We start from the raw sequence: 15,622 nt of genomic DNA, 5'->3' as shown, positions 1-15,622 counted from the left end.
ACTACTTGTAGGTTATTTTGGCTAACCACACAACGGTGCTGCGGGCTCGTAGCCAGCGCAGAAAGTAGCCACGGGCTCCATGGCATCGCTCGCCCCGCTGGGGATGTGCCCTGCGTCTCCGGGGAGCGCCGCGCATGCAGGGGCGTTGCTGGAGGCTGGTGGTGGTGGCAGAGGCAGCTTTCCAAGCCCAGCTCCGAGTTTTCCTGCCCTGTGCCACGGGGCGAGCCGGGGAGCAGCACGAGGAGCCCCCCAGCTCGGAGCTGTGCAGCTCCTCCTGCCCCGAGCGCGGCTGTGGGAGAGGTGCGGGGCTGCTGCGGGGCTCCCACGGGGTGAAAGCTTCCTTGTAGGCTGCTGCAAAGGTGTATATAAAAGAAAAAAGAAACAAAAGCTGATTAAAAGAAGCTCCCTAATCCGCTGCTGGTAGCTGAAATATTTCCAAACCAGCAAAAGTATTGCAGCAAAAAATGAATATATGTAGAGATATATTTTTATTTCATTTTTAAATCAGTGTCTAGGCCTTGCTCCTCGTGCCAGCGCCATCCTCTGCTCCGTGGGACGCGAGGGGGCTCCCAGCTGCAGCAGCTGGATGCCTGGCACAGCCGGGCTGGTTCCCGCAAAGAGCGGGGGAAGCAGCGGAGGGGAAGGAGGAGAGCACAGAAGGAGGATGCTGCGGAGCTGAGCACTGCCTGGCCGCAGCTGCACAGGGGTGTGAGGGGCTGGAGATGCTCTGCAAGGGCAGCGCCGTGCCGTAGGGGGATTCCCCACCCGTAGCACAGAGGCATATGCAGGGATGAGCACTTTTGCTGTTTCATGCCTTTTTCCATCGTTGCTGAGACTCGGGATGCTCCCAGATTTTCCTATCCCTTCTTGTACATCCTCACCGGAGCGATTGGCACCCTTGCCAATACTACATGACGCTGTGGTCACGGAGATGTAGGACTAATCCAGCTACGGCAGGTTATGGGCCTTTTGGTTTTGACACTCTTTGATGCTATATTCGTGCCAGGAGAATGAATAATAAATAAACACAACAGCATCAAAGGTTTCTTCTGGGCCCCCAGCCTATTTCTGCCTATCCTCGTTAAGCCGTTCCAAAGATGTTTCTCTGCTGGCATCTTATTTTACAGACTAACCTGTCATCTGATGCTGCACCTGAAGTCCCATTTATCCACCCTCTCTGAAAATAAAAGTCCTTGCTAATAGCCCTGAGCACAGATTCCCCTGGAGTGGAAACGCTCGCCCCTGGCTCCCCAGAAGTGGGATGTCTCTTCCATTTCTCAGCCTGGCAGGAAACCAACCCCGAGCCCTGCACCCAGCCATGGGCACAGATGAGACAGAGGTGACCAGAGGTGGCCCCAGGCCACCAGGTTTCCCTCCTGCCCTCCTTCCCCTTCTCGTGCCCTGCCAGAGGTTTGGGGAACTTTCTTGCTGCTCCTGTAAGGAAAATATAGGACAATGTTTCTCTGCAGCAATGCGGAACCACGTATAAGCAAGTCTGTGAGTGTGGACTTGGCTCTGCTAAGCAGAAACTTGCTGAGGGTGAGTCTCTGTAAGCCCTGCTGATCAAAGGCACAGCTCCTCCGAGCCTCCTGCAGGCACTGGGGGCTCGATTTTACTGGAGATAGAGCAGCGCAGGAGAGATTTAGCTGCAAATTTGTCCTTCATCCCCTATAAAATGGGGCTCGTAGGCAGCCACAAACACCTCCAACAGCCGCTTCTGCACCCGCGTCCTCAGCAGGCCTACGGACCCCACCAGATTTCTCTTCTCCTCCCAGCAGGACCACATCCAAATGCTTCTCATTCCCCATTTCTCAGGCTTCTTGGTCTTCCCTGCAAAGAAAGTCTGTGAGCAGCTGGAAATGAAGAGGTAGGGAAGGTAGATGAAGGCTGTAGGAATGATAAGTCATGGGGGAAACCTTCTGACCAGCAAATGGCATCTCGTCTCATCTCAGCCCATCCCCTGCACCACGTTAACGTGAGCATGGAGACCTCCAGCATCTCCATGTGGCTCCATCGCTGCCTGTGTGCAGCTGGAGACTGAAAAGAAAAAAAAAAAAAGAAAAAGAAAAAGGAATGAACCCAGCGTAGTCAGAGGCAGTAGGTGTGTGCGTTACTGGGGCAGCTGCCTTCACTAGCTGCATCGGGAGCCGCTGCCAGGGAACATCTTGGAGCAACTGCAGGTTTGCACACAACGCAGAGCAGATTTTCCATCTTCTCTTTTTATAGCTGCTCCCCAGAAGATCGTCGTGCTTGGGAGGGAAAGCTGTGTAAAGCAGAGCACTGCCGTTTTTCTGGGGGCCGTCTTCCCCACGTACTTTTTAAACAAACAGAGGAAGCCGAGGCGAGTTTGCAGAAGTGACTCAGTTCCCCAAGTGCCCTCGCTGCCGTACGCGATGCCCTGGTAGTTAATGTTCAGCCGACTGCCAGGACAGCTATAAAACCCCAGTGCCATCCTGTCTCTCGCCATGCGTACGTGCATCCTGACCATAAATCCTCCTCGGAGCTTTTTCCTTCCTCTGGAACTGGAAAAAAATTGTCTACAACGTTAATCCTGCCACGCTGTGCTTCCACTGGACCCTAGGTCCGCACGCTCTTGCTCTTCTCCAGAAGCTGTGGAGGAAGGACTTGCTTCACTGGGATTTACTCTGGGGGCTTGCAGACATCCCCAAAGCTTTAAGAACGGCAGTTTCAAACGTTTCCCTGGGGTACGTGCAGCCTCGCTGAATTTCGGAAGCCGTTTCTGGCACAATTTCCTGGGGCGTGTAGATGTCAGGCTTTGCGAGCCCCGTTTTGCTCGTGTGAAGCTCAAGTCGAACACGAGCAAAACCCTTTCATCTGCACCCAGCGGTGATCATCTTGTGAGGCATTTGATGAAGGAATACCAGATGGAAAGACAGAAAATTGTGGGTCGAATCCAAATTAAAACTGTAAATAAGCGGCAAACAAAGGATGCCTGATAAGCAGGGTCCTGGTGTGCTTATTGCTAGACCTGGACAGAAATATTTGATGAATTTACTGAAAAACAGACTAAAGGGAAACAAAAACACTTGTTAAATGAGATCAAAATCTAGAGGTAGTCATGGCCAAGATGAGGTTCTTTGAACATTTGGAGAATTTTTCAAAAGGAAGAAAATAAATTTTCAGTCCTGAAAGGCTGGAGTGATTTGATGATTTTTTCCAACTTTTCATTTGGAAACAGATTTTTTGCTTGAAAATTGGCCTGCATTGCAGACGATAACCTCCCACCCCCTGAAAAACCAAAACCAAGACGAAGTATATTGGTAGGGCTCAAGGAAAGTGCTTTGACTGGGTGTGAAATGAAATTTTCAGAGGTTTGGGGGGCTTTATAGAAGGCGGCAGGGGGAAATGTTTGATCCAAGCTGATTTTTCACATCATCTAATTTTAAGTTCTGCTGTCAAGTGGAAAATCCATTATTACTTGGCATCTGTGATAGCTGCTCTCCCACCATCGGTCTAAGAAATAATTTTGGGACACCCTGTCAGGCAGACGGCGTGGGCAGTGGACACCCCACCGACCCCCTGCTGTGGCTGTTTCAGTGGAGAGCAGGAAGAAATCCCTAAGCAGATATCCCAAGAGCAAGTCCGGCTTATAGCAAAGAAAAAAGGCAACAAGGATGCCACAAGGAGCTGAAATTTGGTAGGAAAGCTGAAATTCTGGTGTGTGTGGATTTTTTTCTGTCCACCTTGTCCTCTAAGTATGTATCTTCAATACAGATCTCCAGGTGAAATAGGACCATAAAATGAAACAAGGCTCTTTCTGGTCGAGACACCAGCAGTTCCTTCAGGGAGCTGCAACCTACAGACTTGGTCCCTCGTCATACAACGTGCTGATAAATCTGCTGGATTAATTGTGGAGTGGATATGAGCACCCAGCGTTCAGCATTGAGCCTTGAACATTCTGCTAATTACTGGGTTCCCGCACCACACGGCTTCCCAGCAGGAGGACGCTGCCCTATAAATCATCATACAAGAGCAGCATTTAGCCAGGGATGTTAAAAAATCCTGCCTTGTACTGAGAATGCTCCCGGCGCCAGGGCTCTTTTCCCCTTCTGCCCCTTCCCCTTTGTGGCTAGGAGAGCTCTCAGGACAGATTCGCCCCCCCCCTGCCCTGCCACCCTGCAGCGGGCGGGATGCTGATGTGGAAAATCTTCAAGACATCCAAAGAGTGGAAAACACGCAGGCTAAAGCCATGGCTAATTCCTGAGCCCAGCAGAGGCTCCATGAGGCCCCGGCGTGTTCCCGGAGCCCCCAGCCCGTGTTCAGCCCCTCGCTTGGCAGGGACTGCAGGACAGTTCATTTATTTTGCACATCGCAGGAGCCGATGCGGTTTCCCCAGCTGCTCTCCCACCGGGGGATATCAGACATTCCCCTGCCGTTTACTGCACCATAAGCACTCCGCTGCTGCTTAATTTTATGGACTTCCACCCAGCAGAGACAATTTTGGAGAGAGGAGAAGGGCAGAGCAGCGAGAGCAACGCAGCGCGAGGATTTCGCTCCCTCGCCTTTCCCTGCTCCCAGTCCCCTCCTCGCCGCCGCGTCAGAGCCCTTCCCTGCCGAGCAGGAAGCCATGCGGGTAATGTCCCCCATCTGCGCCTCCCTCGCTCATCCTCTCCCTGGTGGGCAGCGCTGTGTGTGCCTGAAGGTACCGCCAGCCCTCTCCGTGAGCACAGGATCAGGTTTGGGCTCGCAGGTCCCTTACCCAGGCCCTCTGCTCAGTACCTGTAGGTCCGAGGAGCCACCAAAGTGTCTGTCCTCAGAGGGATGCTGACAAGGTGCCACTTTTTCACCTGTTAGCCTCCACCTGCTCCCTCGCAAAGGGATATGAGGATATAATATGAAGGAGGAGGTTTCCTGCGACAGAAAAAGGAAATTGGTTCTGAGGGGCATTTCCTTACCCTTCAGTGCAGCTGTGGTTCAGGACCTATTTTGAGACCATTTCACACGTGCTTCCCGGCATTCCCATCCTTGTGTGGAAACCCAGCTCCTCTCTCTGCTGTGTTCCCCTTCATCAGGTCCCAGGATTGCCAGGCACAGTCAGCGGGGCCAAGCAAACGGGGAAGGGGGAACGAGGCTTGTACCCACATAAGGGCTCGCTGGTTTTATATGGCTGCGGTATCACACAGAATGGCTAGGAACCGAAGTAGTACCGAAGACAAAGCTGCCTTAGAGCCGTGATAACCTCCGCTATCAGCCCTGCTCGGTGTCTCCCCAGGCAGAGCAGCGGGCAGAAAGCACGGCAGCAGCGGCGTTTCAGGAGGAAGGGAGCTTCTAGACCAAACAGCAGGCACACACACATTGCTTGGCCAAGGCAGTCCAAGGTGAAGGGCCCGTCCTGGCTCCAGCAGGATATAAAAACCAGGGCTTTGCTAATTGCAAGCCAGACAGCACGGCCTCGGGAGGAGAGCTGTGCACGTCAGGGCTGTCGGGCAGCTCCCTGCACAACACTGCCTGCCAGCAGCCCTGCGCCCAAGCCACCCAGCCTTCCCGTGAGCCCTGGGACACGGGCAGGGTGGAAGATGGGCAGGCGTGACGTTGTGGAAAGGCAGCCAGAGCTAACGGAATTTGGTGGGCTCGGCTTGGCTGCCTGCAGGTCGTTAGAGAGCACCACGGGCATTGCCTCGGTGTAAAAGCACCACAGGCCCCGCAGGCTGCAGGCACCGCCAGGGCCTGTCTGAGGAGACCAGACCTGGGCAGGGGGATGCGTTTTTGGGTCTCACCTCGAGGTGTGCCCTAAAGGGTTAGGCTTCAAGGCACTAAAGAGGTTTTTATCAGAGCTCAGCACCTTCCAGGGCCTGTCGGGTTGCGTGCCCAGCAAGCCCAGTGCCCGGCAGAGGTGGGAGGCCTGCATTAAGCGTGGAGGCGGGTGGGTGTCTGAAGGAGGGGAAGGCCAGCACTGCCGTGGTGCACAGCGATGGCCTCGTGCCAGATTTCCACAGATTCGGGGGTCAGCACTGAGACACAGATGTGTGAGAAAGGGGGAGAGTGAGGGGGAGAGTCATACATGTGGCTGTTTGTTCAGTGCCTGCAGAAACTCCTATGGACTTGGACCCGGGCCCTGACTGCCTCTGGAAGAGGCGTATTCCCAAGCTTTGCTTTGTTTCCAGAATTCATTCAGGCTGCAAGGAGTGTGAAAATAACCAGCTTTTGCTGTGCTGCAGCCACACTTCAGCTGTGAAACACGGTCCAGATTCCTGAGCTGCTGCCTAAGGAGGAGGTTTTTGGTTTATGAGCCACGTTCTGCCCCCGAGTTACAGGCCCTCATTTCTCTCCCTGGCATGGCAGAGATGCACATAGCTGTGCCTCGAGGCCAGGATCTGGTCCCCCAAAAAAGTCCCCCCTCCAGGGACATCCACTGCAGCTGCTGGATGCTTTCAGTAAATCAGTTCAATTTCACCCAGGTTCCTGGCTGGCCACAGCCACTCCTCTTTTTTTTTTTTTTGGGTTACACAAGACTGCCTTGCTGATGGCAAGCACCACATCTCTGATTTTTCTTGCACCACCAGGAAGATTTAATGCTGCTCTTTTTCTCTTTTTCTGCAATGCTGAGATGCAGCTTTGAGTACAACACGCCACCAGAGGAAATTGCCCTAGTGTTAACCTTTGAGATGGGCTGAGTGGCATGTATGATTAATCAAAGTAAATAACAGCAAAAAAAAATGATATTTACTGAGATTTAGTTCTCCAAAGGAAAGCGCCATACAGTATGGCACAGCGGGGTCAGCTCTCCTGTGAGCCTAAGTCAGTGCAGCTGTGTGAGGTTTAGCAGATTTGTACCACATAGCTCCACATAAGTCTCTACAAGTCTCTCCTAAAAGTCTCTCCCTTTCCCCTAAAGTCCCTCCATCCAGAAGACTGTTGCTTAACGGGGAAAAACGTCCCATAATTAATGTCCAGACAGCTCAAAGGGTCGCAGCCGGATGGTCAGAGAGATGGGGACCTTGGAGCCCCACTTCAGTGCAACGCTGCAGCAGGGGCACAAGCAGCACCGCTGACATTTGCAGGCACAGATCATAGCTGGGTGAGGAACAAATAATTAGGAGTGATTTATATCTGCATGATGAAAAATAATGGCTTGCACAGACAAACATGACTGCCGGTAATGTCTGCCTGCTATGGGGAGCCCCTCTTCCTTCCAGCAAGGTAACAAATAATTGGGGTGTGTGGCTGCTGCAAGCAAAGTCGTAAGTTTGCTTGCTGCACATCCCCTGTGTGCTCGGTGACAATGACATATGGGAGACAATTAAATAACCGTAGTTATGTCCAGGTTAGTGAGGAAGCAGCTCCCCGTGTGAACTGGCTTTATATCGCGTGTCTGATGCCCGGATAGATGCAGGGTGAAGAGAAAAGTCTCGGTGGCTTCCCAGGAAGTTACCAAGCTGCTTCTTCACCTCTGTCCGGGGACTTCACTGCCTTGTCAACTCTGCTTTGTCCCAGCCGTTCCTCCCCAGGAGCGTAGGTTTGCTTTTTACCAAGGGGCCATTTGGTCTTTTAGCTTGATCGTTAGAGACCGAGCATGTGATTTGCGGTCCCACGGTTTGGGAGCTCGGCTCTTTCTCACAGCCAACGCCCAGCCAGCCAGCTGCGATTTTCCTGCTGTAGGTGGACACATTGAGCACTCGGGAGTGACACAGAGCTGAACGAGTCCTGCTCTCGGTAATGAATAACCCGAAGACAATCAGCTTGAGGTCAGGGTCTGACCCGCAGTGACAAAACGCCAGCCACTTGATGTAGCGGCGGGATGCCGGGGGTCATGCTCCTCCCGGATCAGAACCAGCCTGAAGGAGACCGGCACCAACCCCAAAACCCGTCAGCTCCACATTAAATCACCCCAGCCCTCGCTGTGACACCCAGCTAAGGAGGCAGCGAGCTGAGCGAGCTTCTCCCAGCCTCCCAAGACTCAACCGAGCGGATGAGACCTCTTCAGAGGCATGAAAATCGTGCCCACCAGCCTGGAAATCACGGCACCCTTCTCAGCATCACCCCAGAGACGAGATGGCGAGTGCTACCCACCCCGAGAGCACGGAGGGGAGGCTCTGGGGACGTGCAGGGGCAGGGCTGGAGGAGGAAGCACCGCACCATTTTGTGCCTCCTTCCAGCGGTCCCAGGGGCAGGCGGCTGCTTATTTTTAGCTCCGGAGGTAGCTGAAATACCACCGTGATATTCATTAACTCAATCCCCGTCGGATGGGAGCTGCGAGGTGGGGCGGGAGGTGGGTGGGGGGGCGCTTGGTCTGGTTTGTTTTGCTTTATTTAATTGCTCGCTTCGGCACAGCCGCAAAGCGTGGCAGGAGGCTCAGCGCCTCTCACCTCGGGAGAAGAGGGAGCGCCAGGCCCGGGGGAGGCGCGAGGAGAAAAGTCAATCAGGCAGTATTTAAAAACCTACCTGCTGGGCCCGGAGGGGGCTGCAGATTTTAATGTCATTCCCAGCTTGAGATGCAGCCTGGAGAGCCAGAAGAGAAAGAGGGATCTGCTCTTCCTGGCTCCTTAATTGCTCGTTAAAGCATCTAACAAATGCATGGACTTGTGGATGGCCCCACGCTCCTTGACAGAGGGGTTTTATCCTTGGTAGGGGGGAGGAGTATTTTTAAAGCTGCTCCTTTCCCCTGCTTTTGCTGGGTGTACAAAATCGAGAGTGGAATGGTTCGCTGGGCAAAACAAAACCCAGCCTGGGACAGGGCTGCTCCCGTTCAGCAGGAGCAAGGAGCCCTCCTGCCCAGCTGCAGCTCCTGCAGGGAGCTTGGCCATCCCCAAAAGAGACTCCCGGGGACTGCAGGGATGCTGCAGCTTCTCTCTGCTGGCATCGACCAAAATAACGCCCTGCCCTGCAAGCTGAGCCCCACGGCCGGCCCGAGCAGACGTGATACCTGTGGCTGGGGATGCTTGTCCCTGCGAGGGGACACCAAGGCCAAGAGGCCATCAGAGATGAGCAGATCTGAGACTTAGGCCTGTAAATCTCCCCTACCTTATTGCAGGTAACATAAGAGAGGCTTCCTACCCCCCTAACCGAAAGCATCTCGCTGCAGAGCAGTTTGGGCAGCTTGCTAAGCACACAGCTGAAGTCAGCAGCGTGTCCGTGAGCTGGACGGCAGCCCCAAGCCCGCTGGCCTTTAGCAGCTCTCCTGTTATTTAGAACCTGGGGAAGGAGGAGAATTACAGCTGCAGCAGGGCAGGGAAGCCATACCGATGATTTATGAATATTCACTGAGCTCACGAAGCCCTCCGGGGCAGAAAACAAGCTTTTGAAATGAAGTGAACTCTTCAAGGTTCTTCGTTTGCCTTGGCTTTGAGGCGTGAGTCACCAATACTATTTCTCAAAAATGAGCAGAGGCTGTTCGGAGGGCTGGAAGGATTTCTGGGCACTACAAAATGAAGTTAAGCATTCTGTGAAAAAAAGACTTCATGTTCATAAAGTCTTCAAAGCGTAGAGACTCCCCCCCATTAAGTTTTATGGGATGATGTCTCCATACAGTACTGAGCCTCCAGCCCGTAAGGACCTGATGTTCTGGGGAACTGAAGCTCTTCGAGTGTTGAAATCTCCAGCAGCTTCTGTCTCCAGTGCTAGCAGCTCGGTGCCCTGTGATTTTTCATCAGTTTCATTAAACAGGGGCTGCAGAAGGGTTTTGATCCTGGCCGTGCACATACACGTTGTCTTTCCTAGCCATGCAACCAGGTTCTCGTGGTGCTCCCCCACATCTAATCATCGCAGTGACCGAAGGAATAGTCCCTAGGGCAGCTCGGTTTGTTTTCCATCTCCTCTTCGTACAGCAGAGACACGGGAGCACAGGACTGGGGACATCCCGCACTCATGTTTTGGTAGCCTGGACCCCAGGGGGCTGAGTCTCCAGCGGGCTGGGGAGGTGGCACCGTTCCGATGCCCTTGGGAACCCTACAGCTGCCCAAAGAGATCCAGCCCAGGGGGAAACGGGGATGGGGATGTACAGGGATGGCAACAGGGATATACGAATGGGACGTGAGTAAAGGTAATGAAACGAGGAGGTCGTCTGCACCAGCTTGCTGTAAGCACAAATGCAGGATAAGAGCTCCTCTTTGCCAATTAATTATAGTAATAATAATTGGTTTTGTGTCAGCTGGCAGAAATGTGAGACTTCGCCAATTTTTTCAATTAACAAAGCTATGAAAGAAAACCTCTGCGGATTAGCCGGCACCCCTGGGCTTCCAGGAGCCTGGGGGGAGGGTGCGGGAGGGCTCCTTACTGCAACGCGAGCAGAGGTGGCCACGAATTTGAGTGTCCTGCTTCACCAACAAGGGAAGCACCAGCCCCTGCGGGCCGTCACAGGAGGGCTGCGCTCAGCTGTTCCGAGCCTGTCTAGACGTTCCCATCCCAAATCTGAGACATCTTCCAGACCCAGGCTGTGTCAGAGCAATATCCTGCAGGAGAAGTTGCGGTTCCAGTGAATCAGATTTTTCTCACCGAAAAAAGATTCCATCCGAAAACCACCAGCTGGCCCTGCCCGCCCTGCCATACTCCTTAACCACAGGAGATTCCTCTCCATCTGAGTCACAAAGCGGCGCAGACAGCCAAGGTGTTATGTTAACAGGAGTTAGCCCCCGTCGCAGAGACAGGCTGGTAGGAAAGAACAGGAATTCACAAAAAAAGCAATAAACCAGCAGCTGAAAAGCACTGTTTTTGGAGCCTTTCTGCTGCCCTTTCTGCTGCAGATGGTCCCTGCTTCAGCAAGGTCACGAACCTGGTAAAACGGGGATCATTGCAGGGGATGCAGCACTCCGATAGGTGTAGGATGTATTTGTGCATACCTGGATTTCTTCCTGCTACCGAGAGGCTCTGCTCATATGTAGTGCCAGCTCAGTTGTCTGCGGATGAGCAATATGTGTTGGCACGAGGTGGGCTGCACAAGGACCCGATCCTGCTCCAGCAGGAAGGGCAAAAGGAGGACGAGAAGGGCAAAAGGAGGACAAGATTGCTGAGGAAATCTTGCTCCGTCCTCCTTTTGCCCTTCCTGCTGCAGCATACGGTGTGGATCCCAAAGCCCCATCCCAAATACACAGCCCCCTGCCCCTGAAGGCCTGGTGCACTGTTTCTGAAATCTCCTGCCTTCAGCATCCGTGTGACCTCTCGTTTCTTCCCTCTGCAGGCTGATGCCAAGATGGTCTGCGACGTCGTAAGTCGGATGGAGGACACAGAGCCCTTCTCTCCAGAGCTGCTGTCGGCTATGATGAGACTCTGGGCAGACTCCGGGATCCAGGAATGCTTCAACAGGTCCCGGGAATATCAACTTAACGACTCGGCCCAATAGTGAGTACCCCCATTGACATGTTTTTGTGTTAAGCAGCTGCATTTGGACTTGTTAAAATTTTAACCAACATGACCCCAAAGGTGTTAGCTGCCTCCCAGCACTGGATCTGATCATGGCTTTGCTTACAGAGGAGGATCTGTGATGTGTCACAGGCTGCTGCAAGGTAGGAAGGTGCAGGCAGGACTTCCCTGTCCCCCTCTGGCCAGTCTGGGGTCCAGGACCCTGAGGCCAGGTGCTCAAACTGCTTCCAAGCTGTTCAAGGTTGGTTTCTACAAACCAACTGAGACAGACCAACCCGTGGCCGTGGCCGATGGCTTCTTCATTTGTCTGACAGATAACAGGAGGGTGTGGTGCCCTGCTTTGTATAGCAGTACAGCTCTCGGGTTTGTGTTTCTGATAGTCCTACAGAAGGGTAGGGGAAGTATTTGCATTTACGGCGGCGGCGCATTATTCTCGTAATACCATCAATGGCATCCATAAAATAAGGGACCACGGCCAGAGGTTTTCTTCATGGTGATGGAGTCCATGGCTTTGGTTCACCCCATTATAAAAACAGAACATTTACCCATAAACAGCTGCTCTGGCTCTGAAGAAACAGAGTGTTCCCCCTGTTCCAGCTCAGACCCATTTCTAATGGTAATCCTTCCAACGTGCCTGCCTCTACCTAGGCAGGGAGACAAAGCATTTCATGCCATAATTTCAGTCCCAGCAGCTGTTGCAGTCAGGCAAAAAGTCCCCATGGCCCTGTACTGTGTCTTGGACAGTACTCAGTAAATCGTGGTGAAGTATGAGGAACGAGCAAGCACAGAGTGATCCTTTTCCCAGTTACTCCCCAGCAGTCTGCTTCGAGAGCCACAGCAGTAGAGGTTTCCCAGAGTGGTGACAGGGGAATGCTCTGTCCATGCTTCTGGCTTTCGCAGTGTCCCGTGTCAACAAGTCCAGCAGCTGACTCATGCTCTTCGGGAGCTGCTGCCTGCTTGGATTGTCTGGCACCTCTGCTTAGACTTTTCCTGGATGTCGATCAAAACACGGACCCAAACGCCGGGGTGGCTGATGATTTTGCTCCGTGCGGTGGCCCTGATTGTCACCAGCCTGCACCAGCTCCTCCCATCCAAGCTGGCAGGGCACTTCGGGAGCGCAGAATTATTTCTGCTCTTGCGGCGCTGCAGCAGAACGCGAGCGGCGATGACACATCGCTTGGCACCGCCTGAAACCCAAACGGGAGCTCTGCAGATGTGTGCCTGGTGTCACAGCATCCCACCCGACCGTTCCACACCACGAACGACTACAGCCGAGTGACGATCCCAACATTATGCTGACTTTTAATCACGACTGGGTGGACAGCTCTGCTTAATCTATATTGCATTGCCGGTAACAGCAAAATCTGCCTTTTCTTGCCAGTTTTTTTTTTTTTCGCACGAAATAAGGATCTGATGGCAAAAGCATACCATTAGAGAGATAAATTGTAGAAAATGCCAGTCCTAATTGCATTACAACCTTGTGGAAAATTCTTCAATTGTTTTAGAGCCAATTACCTTGAGGAAAGCATTTTGATTTTCCTTCCGTGCACTACAGCAGTTGAAAATAACAAGCGTAGCCCTCCCAATGTGACCAGATGCTGGGCAATTCATCAGCAAGAGCTCTGAAACCACAAGCAGCTTCTAGGCTCTGTGCTGTGGTATTCACAACAATATCAACACGTAGTTGCAGCCCAGTGCAATTATTTTCGGTGTCTAACAAAGTCTCTTGTGCTGCACTGGGATTCTCAAGCCAGTCAATGCAAAAAGAGAGGAGATAATAGGAGAAAGGATGGAAGGAGAGGAGAAATTCAGGCTTGCTGGAGCAAGCAGGAGCTTCACTGCTCCTTCTGCAATCAGTTGAATCAGGGAACCGTCTAGGTTGGAAAAGGCCTTCAAGATCACCAAGTCCAACCATCAGGCTGCCCTGCCGGGTCCCATCACTAAGCTATGCCTCTTATTTGGTTAAACATCGATGCTATCTTTTATAATAGGGCAGATAAATGATGGATTCAGCCGTGTGAATGAAGAATGGGAGCACACAGACCCGCATTCCCAGGGAGCTGGGGGCAGGGTGCATTGCTGTTCACCCGCTTGGATGCACCCAAGGCAGAGATCTGCCACATGAAGCTGGCAAAATGGCTTTTGGAGCATTTCCCACTTCTCACAACTGGGGACTCAAAAACCACCTTTCAAGGGGGTGGCGATGCCACAAATCTGTCACAAGAAGAGGACCCAGAGCTTTCCCTAGAAAAGCACTCCCGTTTCCTACCCACGGGCTGAGAAAACCCCGGCCTCTCCTGCCCCAGGCTGCAGGTTCTGCTGTGGCTGGACAACAATTCGTGTGCTGAAGGTACCAAAAGCCCTTTGCATCTCGTTCAGGAGGCTCTGGGGGCTCAGCCACCACGGGCAGCGGGGCCTCCAGGCGTCCTGCTGCACCTCCAGGCCCTGGTGCCTCGCACCAGATGGCGATGGAAGCGAGAGCTCACTTGGCACTTATTCACGCCCAGTGGACACCCAGTGGAAAGAGGCACATTTCTCATTTAATCTTGCAGTGCTTCGGGGTTGTTTTCTTCTGCATGAGAAAAAGAAAAAAAAAAAAAAAAGAGAGAGACAGATTTCTGTTTTTTGTTCTTCTCTCTTGGGAAAGGACTTCTCTGTATTGACACTGATACAGGCTTTGAAACACCAGCAACTACAAAACGGGTTTTCATTAGGGCTCAGAAAAATAAGTCCTGGAAAAAAAGCTGAATGTGGAGTTCTCCAGAGGTTGAAAACCAGTGATGGAGGTGAGCTGGGCTGCCAGTGTACTGGCACCTCTCTTATTTCGGGCTCCCCTTGGTGCTGGGACTGGCACTTTTGGCAGGAGGGAAGTTTGGGAAGTTTGCTGCTGGGGCCAGGGCTCACGGCTGCTCGGTGTGTGTCACATAGCCTGAAGGTGGCCAGGTGACCCACGGGCTGGTGGCCAGCAGCAGGGGAGCATCAGGAGCAGCTCAGGCACCTCCCCTCGTCCCCAGGTGCTGCACACCCCTGGCTATGCTGCGAGCTTTTCAGAAACATTTCCAAGGAACCGCTGCTTGGGCATTGCTCCGAGGTCAGCCCTGGCCTGGGGCATTAGCGTCTGCTTTATTTAATGAAGGGACATGGGCCAGACACTGTGACTGTCCCCTGCGTCCTGTAGCTTCCGCAGTGACGGCCTCCAATGAGACAGAGCAGCCAGACAAAGCCAGCCCTGCTCTGTCACCAGCCTTGCTCCCCTGGCCAGCGCAGCAGTGATCCTGCGGTGCTCTTCCAGGGCTTTACCTTGACTTTTTTTTTTAATGGCTCAGACAACAGGCCTTCTGCTCTGTGCCCTGGGAGACCAAGGCACAGGCTAATCAACAGCCTCTGAGAGCTAGCAGCATGGTTCTTATTAGTCTGTCGTTAATTTCTCTGAAAATAGATGTAATATTTCTTATTAGCCTAAACACAGAGTGATTAATAATGTCCCTCCTCTCAAAGATGGGCAGGAGCACATCGCTGTCTGCTCTCCCATGCATGCCTGCCTAACAGCATGGACTTTCCTGCAACTTTTACTTCTTTTAGGCTCTAAATTCAGCCTGTCTTTAGCATGGTTTTAATACCTGCTGCAAAGGAAAAGTAGAAAATAGCACTTCTGCAAAGCAAAAATGAGACAGAGGGAAAGGGGAGGTTCCATAAGAGGCCTCCTGCGTCTTGTACAGCAAAAAGTAAAACAATGCAGACAGGAAGAGAAGGGAAGAGAGCAAGAAGTAGCAGTGGGTTTCATCATTTTTCATTACTGCATTTTTTCATCATTCCCTAAGGCAAATTTACGGGTGGGTTGAGTTCTACATTCCTAATCTCTTGATTATGTTTTTATTCCTACTTCGTCTCCTCTTCCTTTCTTGTCTCCGTGCCTGGGAGCTAAATCTACCTCTGATCATCAAAAAGTCTGGGCATTGCCGATGCCTTTTCTTGTCCAGCCAATTTCTGTCTGTGGAAGCACATCTGTGACCCACATTTTGCTTTCAAAATCAGCAAAATGGAGGTTTCCAGCTGGTTTCCTTAATCTCCTGCTTTTGTTCGGATGTAAAAACCGCCTTGTGTTTCCCGTCCTCGAGTTCCTCGCTAGCCTGGTCAGTGGAGGACAGTGCAGAGGGCAGCTGGGATCTGAAGCACCCAGGGCCGGGGACCTGCCTTGAAAAGCCCCAAACTTGAGGGGAACGGAGCAGACGGAGCCACACGAGCAGCAGTTTGCCATGTGCCTATCCACACAGGCAAGATGTGTAGGCAGAGCCAGTTTGCACGT

The 15,622-nt window shown here is 52.6% G+C and overlaps 1 protein-coding gene across 2 annotated transcripts in view; it reads left to right on the top strand.

Annotated features, from left to right (window-relative positions):
• The window catches only part of GNAO1 (G protein subunit alpha o1), a 130,250-nt gene that overhangs the window by 71,334 nt on the left and 43,294 nt on the right, over positions 1-15,622 (top strand). For both annotated transcript variants that reach the window (XM_084533550.1, XM_084533551.1), the window contains exon 4: positions 11,135-11,295. In XM_084533550.1, the coding sequence (XP_084389676.1) occupies positions 11,135-11,295 (161 nt within the window). The remainder of the gene's footprint in view (positions 1-11,134; positions 11,296-15,622) is intronic.

This window comes from Aythya ferina (assembly GCF_964211825.1).
Source record: "Aythya ferina genome assembly, chromosome: 12".
In the NCBI taxonomy this organism is placed as follows: Eukaryota; Metazoa; Chordata; class Aves; order Anseriformes; family Anatidae; genus Aythya; species Aythya ferina.
The sequence above is the reverse complement of the archived record's forward strand: the minus strand, read 5'-3'. Positions and strand labels throughout refer to the sequence as shown.